Below are 15,009 nucleotides of genomic sequence, written 5' to 3'. Positions count from 1 at the left end.
GATACTGACCAGACATGTCACACCATAAACCAGAGACCAGGAACACTGCAACAGGCATCACATGATCCTAGAGGCAAACAGCAACAGCTGGCTCTGAAAACACACACAAAAACGCTTGTACTCACATGCACTAAAGCATTTCTGAATTAAATGAAATCTTAAAGCTAATACTTCATACTTGACATACTTTATGTTATTTGCAAAATGCCAATATATGGTATTCTCTCCACAGGTGCAAGAACAACATTGTTGGGCGTCAATGTGACAGATGTGCCCCGGGTTTCTATGGATACCCCAACTGCAGAGGATGTGACTGTAATGAGGCAGGAACTGAGAAAGATGTGTGTGACTCAGTCACAGGGCGCTGTTTATGCAAGGTGTTTCTTCCTGTCCTTCATATAATTCATAACAGCATTTTGTTTTGTATTGAAAGGGATCAACCTAAAATGAACATTCTGTCTTCATTTACAACCTCTTGTTGTTCCAAACCCATATGACTTTCTTTCTTTCGTGGAACACTGAAGGAGATGTTAGGCAGAATGTTAGCCTTCAGTCACCATTCATTTTCATTGCATCCTTTTCCCATGCAGTAGATGTAAACGCTAACTGATTATTAATAATCAGTTAGCATTTAATAATTTTATAATGTTAGTAAGCACATTATTAAAACATTATTTTATAAAGAGAATTCATAAAGTGTTATTCATCCACTAGAAGATATATTGTAGTTCTTGACATGTAAACTTGTGAACTGGTGTTACTGTGTCTTAACTGTTACCAGATTGTGTATTTTAGCATGGCTAGAATCCAGGACTGGACCTATCCATATTATAAGACTATTTATAGCAGTTTTCTCTCTGATCAGTTACTTTAAATAAACTCTCCTTGATAAGTAAGCAATTTTGTTAAACACTTGAGCACCGGTGAATATCTTCTTAGTGTCAATGCAGTGTCTTCCCTCTCTCTCAGGAAAATGTGGAGGGCTCTCGCTGTGACCAGTGCAAACTGGGAACGTTTCATTTGGACCCCACTAATGCTAAAGGCTGCACCAAATGCTTCTGCTTTGGAGCAACTGACCGCTGCCGCAGCTCTGATAAGCGCAGAAATGAGGTAGTCTTTAAGCCAGTTCAGTCATGACAACTCTCGGAATTATTTAACATGTTAACATATTTATTGGATTTGGCCTTGGCGGACTAGATCTGCTACACTGCTGCTGTCACAGAGCAAGTATGAATACATGCTACTGCTACAACCTTCACAGAAGGGTTTGCACCACTACTGATTTTTAATAGTCGATGTGTTGAGTCCATTAGTCGAATTCGACTACTGTGTTAGCATGTGGACATGCCTGCTGCACAGTAAGAATAAAACAATGCTGCATCGAGCATGTAGGACATGCTGCAGCATAAACAGATATAAGTACAGTCCCCATCTAGGCAGGTGGTGCTTGGGAGGATGAGGGTTTCTAAGAAAAACTTGCAGCGCTTTGCAGTGAAATCAGCTTATTTGCAAAACTGAGCAATTTAAATGTTAGACAAAGAGAGAGTACGCATGTCGATTGGCTAACTGATTACAAGTCAAAAGACCTATCAGCTTACACCATGTGAGCCGATTGGCTTAACACATCACATATGAACAAGCCGATTGGCTAACAGATAACAAATTCAACTAACCTATTAGTGTGTGCCATGTAGAGATGCATGACTGAACTTCTAGTCATTTGTTTAACAAATAAAGAAATCAAATCACCCTTACAGTGCATACTTTGCATACATACAGTGTTTTGCTTGAAAAGTGTGTTTGTGCTATCTTTATAATAAATGGCACTTGGTTTGATAATTTGTTATATAATGCAAAGACATTCATACATTGTAGTGCGACTTATGTATTTAAATACTTTTTTGGGCCATCGTTTATGTCTAATCTAGTTTAATCTATTACATGTGTAATTATAGAGGAAGTAAGATTATATCATCTTTAATGGAATTATTAAATGGACATTGTGTTTTTATTTATCTCAATTTGTCCTCAAATTGCATACAGATCATGGACATGGCTGGTTGGGTGCTGTTGAGAAGTGACAGACAGGAAGTGCCTGTGTCTGTATACCTTGATCAAGATCTGGTGGAGGCCGATCTGAGTGATGTGCCTGACGTTTCCCAGGACCTTCACTGGCATGCCCCCGCTGCTTACCTCGGTGATAAAGTGAGTCCACAACCCTAAAGATCAAATGTAAAAACAATCACAGCTGGGAAAACATGATAAAGTCAAAATCACAAGCCACATTTTTTTAACATGACAAATATCTGGTATAATCATCAATGTTTATTCAACACATTGGACATGATGGAGCGTACAAAAGATTCAGAATAAATTATGGCTGTCTTTGGTGCAAGAATTGACTGAGCCTCAATAAAATTCTACCAAAATGTAGAATATGGCTTCTTTAATCGAAATACTGAAAGAAAGGAACTCTCTCTTTCTCTTCCCCTCAAACTGACTTTATAAGGTGCCCTCATCCCTCTGTATCTTATTATGATGTCATAGCAGCTGCTGTAAGATATGTTTCAACCAAGCTTGAGGGTTAGCCATCGCTCAGACTGTACGGGGCCAGAAAGACAGCTGAGCTGAATATACATCAGATGAATCACATATAGCTATAGGAATCACAAGTGTCAGACAAACACGGCTCCAGAGTATAATCTGATAAGATGTCACACACCTTGTTTGGTGTGCTGTTAAATATCTTTCAAGCCAAGACTAACACAGACTTAGTGCTGTTTAAATTGAGCTTTGACTAGACTTTTGTTGCATCTAAAATTCTTGTCTTAACCTGCATGTATTCTTCTTTCTGTGTGTGTGTGTGTGTGTGTGTGTATGTAGGTGTCATCTTATGGAGGCTATCTGCGCTATCGTTTGCACACACAGACAATGCGGGGTGATGCTTTTCTGCCCATCGAAACCATTCGTCCAGACATTATATTCAAGGTACCAGAATGTTCTCGCTCCCTCTGTGAAATTTATCAAGAATCTTTACTTACAATGGATGCTACAAGTTGAAGCTTAAACCGACTGATAAAATCTGTGTATGTGTGTGTAGGGGAATCAGATGACTTTGGTGTACATGGAAAGAGAGTATTCCTCCCCCGAAGATCCCCATGAAGGAATTGTTCACCTGGTAGAGGTGAGCGAATCAGAACCACACATTAAGGAGGGAAAAAACGTCTTATTCTTTATGTGTATAGCTGGTGCTGGCCGATATATTAAAAATGTATGATATATTCGCAATGATTTTACTGGTAATATAAATGGAATTAACATGATTTTAATGGACTTTCTTTATAGCCATTAAAGGAATATTTCACCCAAAAATGAAAATGTTATAATCATTTACTCACCATCATTGCATCCAAGATGTGTAAAAAAAAAATCACAAATGAAGATTTTTAGAAGAATTTCAGCTCTGAAGATCCATACAATGCAAGTAAATTGGTAAAAACATTTTGAAAACAGAAAACAAAAACAGAAAATTCCATGTCTTCTGAAGTGATATGTTAGGTGTGGGTGATAAACAGATCAATATTTAAGTCCTTTTTTACTATAAATTCGCATCCCTTCTCAGTAAGTGGCGATATGTACGAAGAATGCAAATGGCCAAAAAAAAAATAAGAATGTGGAGATTTATAGTAAAAAAGGAGATAAATATTGATCTGTTTATCACCCACACCTATCATATCGCTTCAGAAGACATGGATTTAACCACTGGAGTGGAGTTGTATTGATTACTTTTATACTGCCTTTACTGTATTTGCTTTTGGACTTTCAAAATGTTGGTACCTGTTCACTTTGATTGTGAGGACCAACAGAGCTGAAATATTCTTCTAAAAATCTTTGTTTGTATTCAGCTGAAGAAATAAAGCATACACATCTGGGATGGCATGAGGGTGAGTAAATGAAGAGAGCATTTTCAATTTTGGGTGACTATCCCTTTAAGTTTCCTAAATTCAGTGTCATTAGTTTAGTTTTGCAATACATCTTTGCCATCTTTGCGTTACTTGGGGTATGAGCCTGTTTATATAGAAATTATTTAATAGCATCTCAACAGGGATTTATATACATTTCAGTAGCAATAAATGGTGTTAGAGTTGGCAAGTTCATTTCAACGAATCAGTTAAATCTGTTTGGTTCAATGAAGCAATTCATACTCTGATTCAGCGATTCGTTTGTGTTCTTTGCACAGAACTCCACACGTGGGATATTTCATGTATGAAAATATATTTGTAAAAAATCTATGTAGGAAAATATTACTATTTATGACTATGTATTGTTATATCTGTGCATATACAGTTTAAATGAAAATGAGTAAATGTCACAAACAGTGTGAAATACATGAGTTTTTTCATGAGTTTTAGAATTTACTTGAATTAAATATTATATTGAATTAATTTGGCTACAATTTTTGTTTGGTTAAAATTATGGTTACTACAAAAAAATAATAATAATAATAATATTTTTTTTATTTTAGAGCAAACACAAGATTTTTTGTGGCTATATCGCCCAGCCCTGTAACTGCTATTTATATGAATGTGTTCTGTTTATGTGTTTGTACATGATGACAAAATTATTAAACAACAACTACACTGGTGGCAAAAAGTTTGGAATAATGTACAGATTTAGCTGGTTTGGAAGGAAATGTAAGTAGCCCAAGTGGCATTCAACTGATCACAAAGTATAGTCAGAACATTACTGATGTAAAAAACAGCACCATCACTATTTGAAAAAAGTCATTTTTGATCAAATCTAGACACGCCCCATTTCCAGCAGCCATTAATCAATGGCATGTCTTAAGGTCAATATTAGGTCAAAAATGGCACAAAAAAAAAGAAAGAAACAGCTTTCTCTAGGAACTCATTAGTCAGTTATTGTTTTGAGGAATGAGGGTTATACAATGTTTGAAATTGCCAAAAAACTGAAGATTTCATACAAAGGTGTACACTACAGTCTTCAAAGACAAAGGACAATTGGCTCTAACAAGGACAGAAAGAGATGTGGAAGGCCAGATGTTCAACTAAACAAGAGGATATGTACATCAGAGTATCTAGTTTGAGAAATAGATGCCTCACATGTCCTCAGCTGACAGCTTCATTGAATTCTACCTGCTCAACACCAGTTTCATGTACAACAGTAAAGAGAAGACTCAGGGGTGCAGGCCTCATGGGAAGAATTGCAAAGAAAATTGGAAAACAACATTGGACAACAGAAAAAAAAAGACATTGGACAACAGATAATTGGAGTATCTGGACAAACTGACAACTTGAATGACAAGGATCTGCAAAGTTGTCATTGCTGCATGTGCAGGATTTTTTGATGAGAACTCTCTGTAGTAGTTTAAGAAGTTCTGAAAAAAAAAATTATAATTTTACTATTCATTTTTCACATTATTAATGTCCTGATTATAAATTGTGATCAGTTGAATGCCACTTTGTTGAATAAAAGTGCAAATTTCTTTCCATAAGAGCAAAATCTGTACATTATTCCAAACGTTTGGCCACCAGTGTATATTGTTATTATTCAAGCTTCCTCTCTCTCTCATTGAAGGAGAGTTTCAGGCACGGCCAGACAGGAAACTCAGTGTCCCGTGAAGAGTTGATGATGGTATTGGTGGCACTGGAGTCTCTTCAGATAAGAGCTCTGCACTCTCAGTCTGCACAGTCTTTGTCCTTGCGTGCTGCTGTGCTGGAGGGAGCTGAGAACCTGCTAGCTGGTCACCATGCCAACAACGTTGAAATTTGTCTCTGCCCAGGAAACTATTTAGGAGATTCCTGTCAGGTAGTTTGCTTTAACAAAAGCTTAAGATTTAATACAGTCACTTTCATCAGAGGCCAGTTTTATAACCCACCCAATTAGAATTAATTGTTTTTATTGTTATGGAATGTTTTTGAAGCATTTCATTTCCATTATATGATGTTGATTCAGGGTTAAACAGAATATTCTGTAGGAAGTAATGTTATGTGGGATTTGATTGGATCACTATTGGATAGATACTGTTAGACAGATAATCTGTCCGAACTGTGCACATTGGGCAGTACAGTGCATGTGCTTGCTACACATATAAATTGTGCACATTAACACAGCGACATTTATTAAAGGTTGCATTTTTCTTGACTTTAAAACTGTGTTATCATATTTACACAATTCTTCATTCCCTCCTCCTCATCTCCTTACAGCAATGTGCTCCAGGTTACTACAGAGACACTAAAGGCCTCTTCCTTGGGAAGTGTGTTCCCTGCCACTGTAACAGTCATTCTGATCAGTGTCTAGATGGCTCTGGTATATGTGTGGTGAGATCTGCTTATTAAATCATATGTAAACCACAGTAACAAACGTAAACACAGGCAACACATTTCTTTATGCTAAATGTCATAGATTCCACTGGGTATATTAAAATGTCAAAATAAGTCAATGGTAAGATCCTCCAGAGCTCTAAGGATGGATATATTGGAGCAGAAATCAGAGGTTTATTTTAGGCATTTTCTGAAAATTAAGCAAACGTTGGCATGTTTAACTCTTTAAACACAGAACTGTCGTCACAACACTGCCGGAAACCATTGTGAAAAGTGCCAAGGAGGATTTCATGGTAACAACACTGTGGATGGTCATGCGGTGTCCTGCTCCAGTTGCCCCTGCCCACTGCAAGTGGCATCAAACAAGTCAGTGGTCTTCTTTAATCATCTGTACTTCTACATTATTGTTTACATTTCCCCTAAAATTCCACGTTTTCTCCTGTTTTATTAAAATGCTTAAATTGTGTCACCACCAACACAAAATATGTATTGTTTTAAAACTTAGAAGCTGAACTTTACCATGCATGAGGGCATTATGACCAAAACTGAACAAGTTATTTTAAATTTGCAGACAAATCAGAAGTGTTCAATTTTGATCATTTATTTTTCTGATTAACACTTTTTATTGATTCACATATTAAACACAAAAAAATAAACATATGCACAGAATAAACAATTAACCTTCACTATTACCCCTCCCAATCCCCAACCCCACCCTGGCCCCCAACAACATCCCAGTGGTCATACATGATTATACACACACAAAAAATAAATAATAATAATAATTAATCGCACATCCAGAAATGCCAGATATCCACCCCATTTCCCCACAAACAAGTAAAATTTCCCCAGTCTTCTAAATGACCCCTCTTCAAAGGCAGCCACCCTCCCCATCTCTGATCACCACTCCTGAAATGAGGGTGCTCCAGCTGACCTTCAGCTCCAGCTGTCTGGTGATCATGACACTGGTTAGGACCCAACCCTTTATGTGTCTATTCTCAACATCGATGACCGCCCATCACCCAAAAATACAGAGTCTGGGGCAAAATGAAACCTGAGTGCCCAATACATCACACATCATACTCTGAACCTTCAATCAAAACTCCTGGATCTTAACACACCACCAAAAGACATGGGTTATGTCTTCATCCTCTGATTGGAATCTATGTAAAATCTTGAATTGCATAAGGTGCACCTTTTGCGTCTCTAGATGCAACCTTGACATTTTACTCCTTTTGAGATACAATGTTCAACACTTATTTAGTTCTTGTATCTTTTAAGCCCAGAAATATTTGTGTTCTCATTCTAATGCATGATGCAAAATTTTCTTTGTGACTGGTGGAATATTCTGCTGAAGTATTGCTCTGCATAAGTTGATACTTTTCTATCAGGCATTAGAAAAAACGTAATTATAAGCATAATTATAAATTATTTTTTCATCTCTACTTTCCTGGTAATTTTTATACAAATTAACACACTCTCTGCATCAGGGGTTGAGCTTATTAAAAAAATGTTATTATTAATAATGTCACTGTTTGATTCTATTACATTAATACTTTTAAAGCAACTCAAGTTATTCAGCCAAAAGTAGTGAGTGATTTTCTCATTCCCTTGTTATTGTTGTTTGATTAATAGCCTTTATATGACATAGCGTACTAGCCAGTCCTCTATTCGGTTACATGTACACTTGCAAATATGCTTTTTGTCCCACTGTTTATGTTCTCTTTAGTCTAATCCGACTGCGTTTACATTAATGCCTCATCAAGATGGGCATTGGTGGAATTATGAAGTGTATTTCATTGTTTAAGTGCATACCTGCATTAACGCTCTTGGTGCAAACACGCATGTAAAGCATACAAGCTTTAGCCACCTGTCAATCAAACAGCATGCAGCTACAGACATCAGGTAATAAAAAGTCACTCTTTTATATTTTATCTAGATCAACCAACCAGTGGTTGTCTTGCTATCGCGATTGATGTAATGAACATCCCTGGTCTAGGTGTAGAAAATTACTCAAAAATGTATCATCGATATTGAGGACATCTCTTCTTCTTTTTTCCAGTTAAACATCAAGATTGATTTATTTCCCAGCAATATTGATAACATTGCCTTAATCTCTCACATCGACCCAATTATCTCAGTGATAGATGGTTAATTTACAGGATACATTATAGACACACAATGTAGTAAGCTTAAATAGGAAATTTACCTCAATATGTTTCTTCAAATTAGAGACAGGATAAATGATGATATAAGGCTTGAGCAAGCTAAAATCACATGACACAATCAAGCAATAGGCCTTTTTCCCTGCGAAAAGCCCTTTCAGGTGCGGCCGTGATGTTCAGTTGTTGAACTGTATTTGAGGCATTCTCCACATCCATAACAGTTGGAGCCCAATCTATATTGCTGCCGTTCAAGTTCAAAGAGGGCAACTCTGCCAGGTGCCCAGAGTAAAGTAATCTGAGATGAATGCATTTGTTTGTACCACTGCTACCGGGTGTCTTTAAAATAACTTAATCCATCCAATAAACGTGTTCCCAAACCCGTACATTTTCAAAATCGTAAAAAGATAATCCCATTCTACCATATCAAACGCCTTTTCGGCATCAAGTGAGATAACAGCAACTGGAGTCTGATCATTCCCCACTAACCACATGATATTGATGAAACGCCTAATGTTATCAGAAGAGCTACGTACCTAAATAAACCCCACATGATCTATATGTCTAAGAGATGTCATAACATAGTCGGTTAGCCAAACGTTTTGACAATATTTTAACATCTAGCTGGATTAGGGAAATTGGATGGTAACTCTTACACTCGCTTGGATCTTTGTCCTTTTTAAGAATCAGACTGATCCGGGCTTGCGTCATGGTTGGCGGAAGCTTTCCATTCTTTAATTATTCCATAAAAACTTCTAGCAAAAGTGGAGCCAGTTCTGTAGCATAAGATCTAAAAAACTCTGCGGCAAAGCCATCTGACCCCGGAACCTTGACTGTAGGCAAGGCCTTAATTAACTCACAGAGCTCCTCTAAGGTTATCTCAGAATCAAGAGAATTATTTTGTTCATTGGTCAGTTTAGGGAGTTCTAATGGTTCCACAAAGTTTCTAATATCTTCATCAATAGACAAAGGCATGGCATTTGAAGACATATGGCACTTCAACTCTGTCTCTGCACTTTTAATAATCCCCTCCAACTCCACGAGTTCTCGTGCTTCTGATTTTTTGATGAATGAGGCATACTGTATTATCCGACCCCTAAGAACCGCCTTAAGTGCCTCCCAGGCCACACCCAAAGAGGATACTGAGAACCAGTTGGTCTCAATATAAACATTAATTTCAGCCTTTAACATTTGTTGGAATTCAGGATTTTGCAAAAGGGATACATTAAAGCGCCAACTATATGATTTATTTTTCTCTGTATGTGGCAACATCTATAAACTCACCAGGGTCCATCAATAGATTAAAGTCTCCTCCCAATATTATAGCATGAGGGGTGCCAGCAGCTTGCAACATCCCTTCAAGATCTATAAAGATTCCCTGATCATCAGCATTGTGTGTAAATATTAGCCAAAATCAATCCAACTGATTTTCAAACTCCAGCCAATAGGCATGATAAACACAAAGAATGTGTAGTTTCATCCACATATCTGTTCCGAAGGTGTGTTCCTCCACAAAACAAGCCACTAGCTGAACCAGCAAAAAAAAAAAAAAAGCTATTCAGTTTCCTCAGGCAGACAAACGAATGTTCAGTGAGCCAGCTGTTACATGAGTGAACAAATTACCTAATCACACCAATGTCCTGCGTGTAATACTCCACAAAACAAACTTCAACCAATAGGAGGCATAAGCACAAAGAGCATGCATATTCATCCACAACACTGTCTCAAAGGAGTGTTAATACACAAAACAAACTCCAGCCACTAGGCAGAACCAGCACCAAAAGAAACAAAAAAGGCGCCCAGTTTCCTCGGACGGTCAAGTGACGGTCAAGTGAGTCAGACCCACTCGGCTGCAATGTAAGAAACACACAATGACTTACACACTCCATTGACTCTATAAAGGACAATGCTTGTTGGGGACATGTAAATACTTTGTGGCCATCCTTAGCATCTATTCTCAATTTGGCCGGGAACATCAGTGCAAAAGTGGCCTTGCATTGATGTAAGACTTTCTTGCATTCCTTGAATCGATCATGTTTCTCTTGTCGAATTCACAAAGTCTGGGAACAACAAAATGTTTTGGTTCTTCCAAGAAAGCCTTCCTTTACTCCTCGCTTGAAGTAACACTAGATATTTATCAGATGATCTCAGAAATTTGGCCAGAATTGATCGGGGCCTGTCTCCCTCAGCGGATCGCCAATTCGGAACTCTATGAGCTCACTTGATATCCAGCTTATGGCCTGTTATGATGAGCAAATTTCTTCCAACTTTTCCCAAACGCACTCAAAGTCCATCATTGTCGCTAGTGTTTTAGCGGCTAATTCCATCTCCGATGACTCCAGATAATCGATCCGTTTCTCAACATCCGCCACTCTGGTAACCATCTCAGTGAATTTCATCTCCATGGCAGTGATCGATCAACGTATTACAGCAAGCTCCTCCAAGTCAGCAACAACCTTCATTAGCATTGCCGACACGTTCATCAATTGTTGCCAAATTTCCTTTAACTCACTGGCCAAATTGACTCCCATGCTTTTGGCCTGCTGCTTGGGGGCTTCAGTTTGAGCACGTAAGTATCTTTTAATGTCTCCAGAGCCCGAGGATTTTGAATTCTTTTACATATTGTCTTCCTAGAACAGTTATGAATCAGGGTGTATTGAGTCTCACAGGTTTATGACACAAAAAGTATTAAAACTAGCAAAGTGCGCAGAGCTCACCATTCACACATCCGAACCTTGCATGGTGCCACGCAACTCCCCATTTTGATAATTTATTAATAATTTTGCACTTCACATATTATCGTAATTGTTAAAACGTCAAATTGATCAAATAGCCATGTGTCATATGTCGTTGGAAAGCTCCCAAAGATTATAATACAATGACCCTATTTGTTTTACCCACAGACAAAAATATAGCGATTAATATTTAAGTACATGTCTTTGGCATACATGTGACATATAAACAGGTATTTCTTATAAGCTGCTTTTTTGCTTATAACTTTACAATAAATAAACAGAACATAAAATATCACATACCATTTTCTTAGAGGATGGGATTCCCATTAAAATGAGAACATACACACAGCATAAGTGGATGCATTGATCATTATATAGTCCACATGCAGCACAATGTGCACACAGCACATAATGTGCTATCAGGCTAAAAACATGTTAGCTTCACTGAATCAGATGACTTCATCGGAAATTATGTAATAAGTTTTCCAGCGTCATGAAACACTAAACCAATCGTATTAGGATTCAGATCGCTCCTACCAGAGGTTGAAGTCATCCAAATATGGGCAGAGAGGATTGTTCACTCTGATTGCATTTGGCCACCAGGAGATGGTGCCAAGTACTTGACACAGACTTAATGACACAGAATGGGACAGAATGAGGTCTCGTTACTCATGCCTGCATGCTTTGGAGAGAAAACATTTTCTCATTGTTGTATGTGCATGTGTAATTAGTTCTTATGTACAATTATTATGTTTTATTTGTTTGGAGAGGCTTTTGGACACTAGGATACATTATATTTGTAATGCTACAACTTTTGATTGCTTTGTCATATCAACAAAAATTGTACTCAAATACCGGTAACATGATTGGGGACAATACAAAAGCAGTTTTTTGGAGCTATCTTATTTATAACCTGAGACACGTTATATAATGTCAAATCAGAAAAAGAAGAAATAGAAAATTTTTGGCTCAGGTTTTTTTTTTTTTTTTTTATTTTTTTGGCGGGTTATAAGCCTTTAATTTTGGGCATGCCACTGAAACAGGAAAACTTTAAACACCTTCAGAGATTAAAGGGTTAAGGATGCTCATATATTTTACCGGTCAACACAACAAAAATACTGATTAAGAATTGCAGTTCTCTCATAGTAAAACTGTTGTATATATAATTTTTTTTTGTCAGTTTTGCCATTCAATGTGTGGAGAAGCGCAATCACATGCAGTGTGTTTGCATGCCTGGATATGCTGGATCCAATTGTGAGAGGTACAATTATGAAGCATCTATTAATTATTGTCTATTAGAAAATCATAAAAAGTCACTAAATTACCCGTATTTCTACCTGAAACAGATGTGCTCCAGGTTACTATGGAAACCCCATGGTGATTGGCAGCACGTGTCAGCCGTGCAACTGCAATGGAAACTCAGACCCAAATGCGCTGTTCAGTGACTGTCATCCTTTGACGGGCGAGTGTCAGAGCTGCATGCACAACTCCGCCGGCCCTCACTGTGAAATCTGCGCACCTGGTTTCTATGGCGATGCCATCACTGCCAAGAACTGCACTAGTAAGAACACTTTCCTTAAAATAGGCACAATTTTCTTGTTTGACTAGGACATGTTCATGACATTTCATGGACTCATTAGATTCATTGAATTTCTGATGATGCTTCTTTTGTTTTGTTTACTACATTACCCAGGATGCAACTGTTCTCCTTGTGGCACTGCATATTGTGGCCCTCACACTGAACAGTGCCACTGTAAGCCTGGTGTAGTGGGAGCATATTGTGACCGCTGTGACGTAAGTCCACTTATCCGTTTTGTCTTTAATTATTGTTTATAGTGGTTATAACATGTATTAATGGTAATATTTGTTTATTGGTTAAATAGGATGGTGCATTTGGTTTTGATTTGTGCACTGGCTGTCGTAAGTGTGATTGTGATGCTGCAGCAGCACTGGTTCAGCAATGTAATCCTGTTAATGGATCATGTTCCTGTCGGCCTGGGGTTAACGGACCGAACTGCCATCAGTGTGCTCCAGGTTACTGGGACTATAGCCCAAATGGCTGCAAGAGTGAGTGCAAATGCATACAGTAAACAAAATTACATTCGACGTATGCATGATTGTCTAGGGCCTGTTTCACACACACTGCATCTGTGGATCGTGAGTGATCATGTGTTCATTTTACACTCAAATATACTAACATATATTTGTGTGTGTTGGTCAATAGAGTGTGAGTGTAAGGGAGGTCGCTGTGACCCTCGTACAGGGGAGTGCCGCTGTGCAGAGGGTCTAACAGGAAAGCAGTGTGACACGTGTATTAATAAACACAGCGTCCTTGTGCAACATGGAACAGATGTGTACTGTCAGCGTGAGTATTGAGATTGATTGAGTCTCTAATAAACTCACTAAATTGTTCAGTCATACATTGTTTAGTTTTTTGTTTGTTGGTTTACCCATACATTTACTAATTTCTTATCAATTCAGTTAATTTACTCATGATACTCATTCATTGATATATTCTGTGCACGATTTTCACTATACAAAATACTGTAATTCATGGCAGTTATTTGCTGTATATTGCTGAATGATGGGCTTAGATCAGATGATGATGTTTTTTTTGTTGTTTAGCTTGTGACAGCTGTGTGTTGGTGCTCCTGGATGATCTGGACAAGTTAAACCAGCTTTATCAGTCTGTTGCCCAGCAGCTGACCAGCCTCAACGCCAGCTCAGTCGCTTGGGCTCAACTAAGCCAACTGAATGCGTCTCTGGAGAACATTTCTGTGAGTCTCTCTCCCTCTCTTTCTCTCAGACACACACAAACACCATAGTAGGACTTAAAAAAAAAGATTTAGGACATGTCTTCATTGAGCAGTGTTCAAACTAACCAGAACTCCATCTTCCAGAATGCCATAGCAAACTATAACAGCACTCTGGATGAGAGCAGAAACCGAGCCGACATGCTGGAGGAAGAGCTGCAGACCATCGACTATGACATTAAAGAGTTAGAGGAAAAGGTATGGAAGCATACATTGAGTTGAACTTCATGATTTTGTTAACAGTATATTTGCACACTCTTAGATAACACTTTTTCATTAAAAAAAGGAGGGACTTTCTTTGACCATACTGACTGATGTTTGTTTGTTTGTTTGTTTGTTTGTTTGTTTGTTTGTGTTTTAGGCCTCAGTCACACAAAATAAGGGATTCGACTTAGAGAACAATACCAACTCAACATATACGAAAGCACAAGACCTGTTTGGCTTCATCAAAGGCATCATGGGAGATGTGCATGGTACAATATCAAGGCCAATATCAACTGATTATCATACATTGTATATTTACAAGTAACATAAGTCAACATTTCATCCTACATTCAGAGTGAATTAAATGTAAAAGTTCACCCAAAAATGTAATTGTCTCATCATTTTCTTACCCTCATGCCATCCCAGATGTGTATGACTTTCTTTCTTCTGCTGAACACAAACAAAGATTTTTAAAAGAATATTTCAGCTCTATAGGTCCATATAATTAATGCAAGTGAGTGGTTGCCAGAACTTTGATTGACCAAAAAGCACATAAAGGCAGCATTATAGCAATCCATATGAATCCAGCGGTTTAATCCAGGTCTTCTGAAGTAATATGATAGGTATGTGTGACAAACTGATCAATATTTAAGTCCTTTTTTCCTTTCCACATTCTTTTTCTTTTGTTTTTGGCTATCCATATTCTTCTTGCATATCGCCACCTACTGGGCAGGGATGATCATTTAGAGTA

General features: G+C 37.9%; 1 protein-coding gene across 3 annotated transcripts in view; it reads left to right on the top strand.

The window, feature by feature from the left end:
* Nucleotides 1–15,009, top strand: part of lama5 (laminin, alpha 5) — a 107,846-nt gene that overhangs the window by 70,937 nt on the left and 21,900 nt on the right. For all 3 annotated transcript variants that reach the window (XM_052092082.1, XM_052092083.1, XM_052092081.1), the window contains exons 36-51: nt 233–377; nt 970–1,110; nt 2,044–2,205; nt 2,884–2,988; nt 3,101–3,184; nt 5,599–5,829; nt 6,228–6,341; nt 6,580–6,710; nt 12,422–12,502; nt 12,588–12,802; nt 12,935–13,035; nt 13,125–13,308; nt 13,466–13,606; nt 13,867–14,018; nt 14,142–14,252; nt 14,416–14,527. In XM_052092082.1, the coding sequence (XP_051948042.1) occupies nt 233–377; nt 970–1,110; nt 2,044–2,205; nt 2,884–2,988; nt 3,101–3,184; nt 5,599–5,829; nt 6,228–6,341; nt 6,580–6,710; nt 12,422–12,502; nt 12,588–12,802; nt 12,935–13,035; nt 13,125–13,308; nt 13,466–13,606; nt 13,867–14,018; nt 14,142–14,252; nt 14,416–14,527 (2,210 nt within the window). The remainder of the gene's footprint in view (nt 1–232; nt 378–969; nt 1,111–2,043; nt 2,206–2,883; nt 2,989–3,100; nt 3,185–5,598; nt 5,830–6,227; nt 6,342–6,579; nt 6,711–12,421; nt 12,503–12,587; nt 12,803–12,934; nt 13,036–13,124; nt 13,309–13,465; nt 13,607–13,866; nt 14,019–14,141; nt 14,253–14,415; nt 14,528–15,009) is intronic.

Source organism: Xyrauchen texanus, chromosome 25, assembly GCF_025860055.1.
Source record: "Xyrauchen texanus isolate HMW12.3.18 chromosome 25, RBS_HiC_50CHRs, whole genome shotgun sequence".
NCBI lineage: Eukaryota > Metazoa > Chordata > Actinopteri > Cypriniformes > Catostomidae > Xyrauchen > Xyrauchen texanus.
Note: the sequence above shows the minus strand (reverse complement) of the source record. Positions and strands in the feature narration are given on the sequence as shown.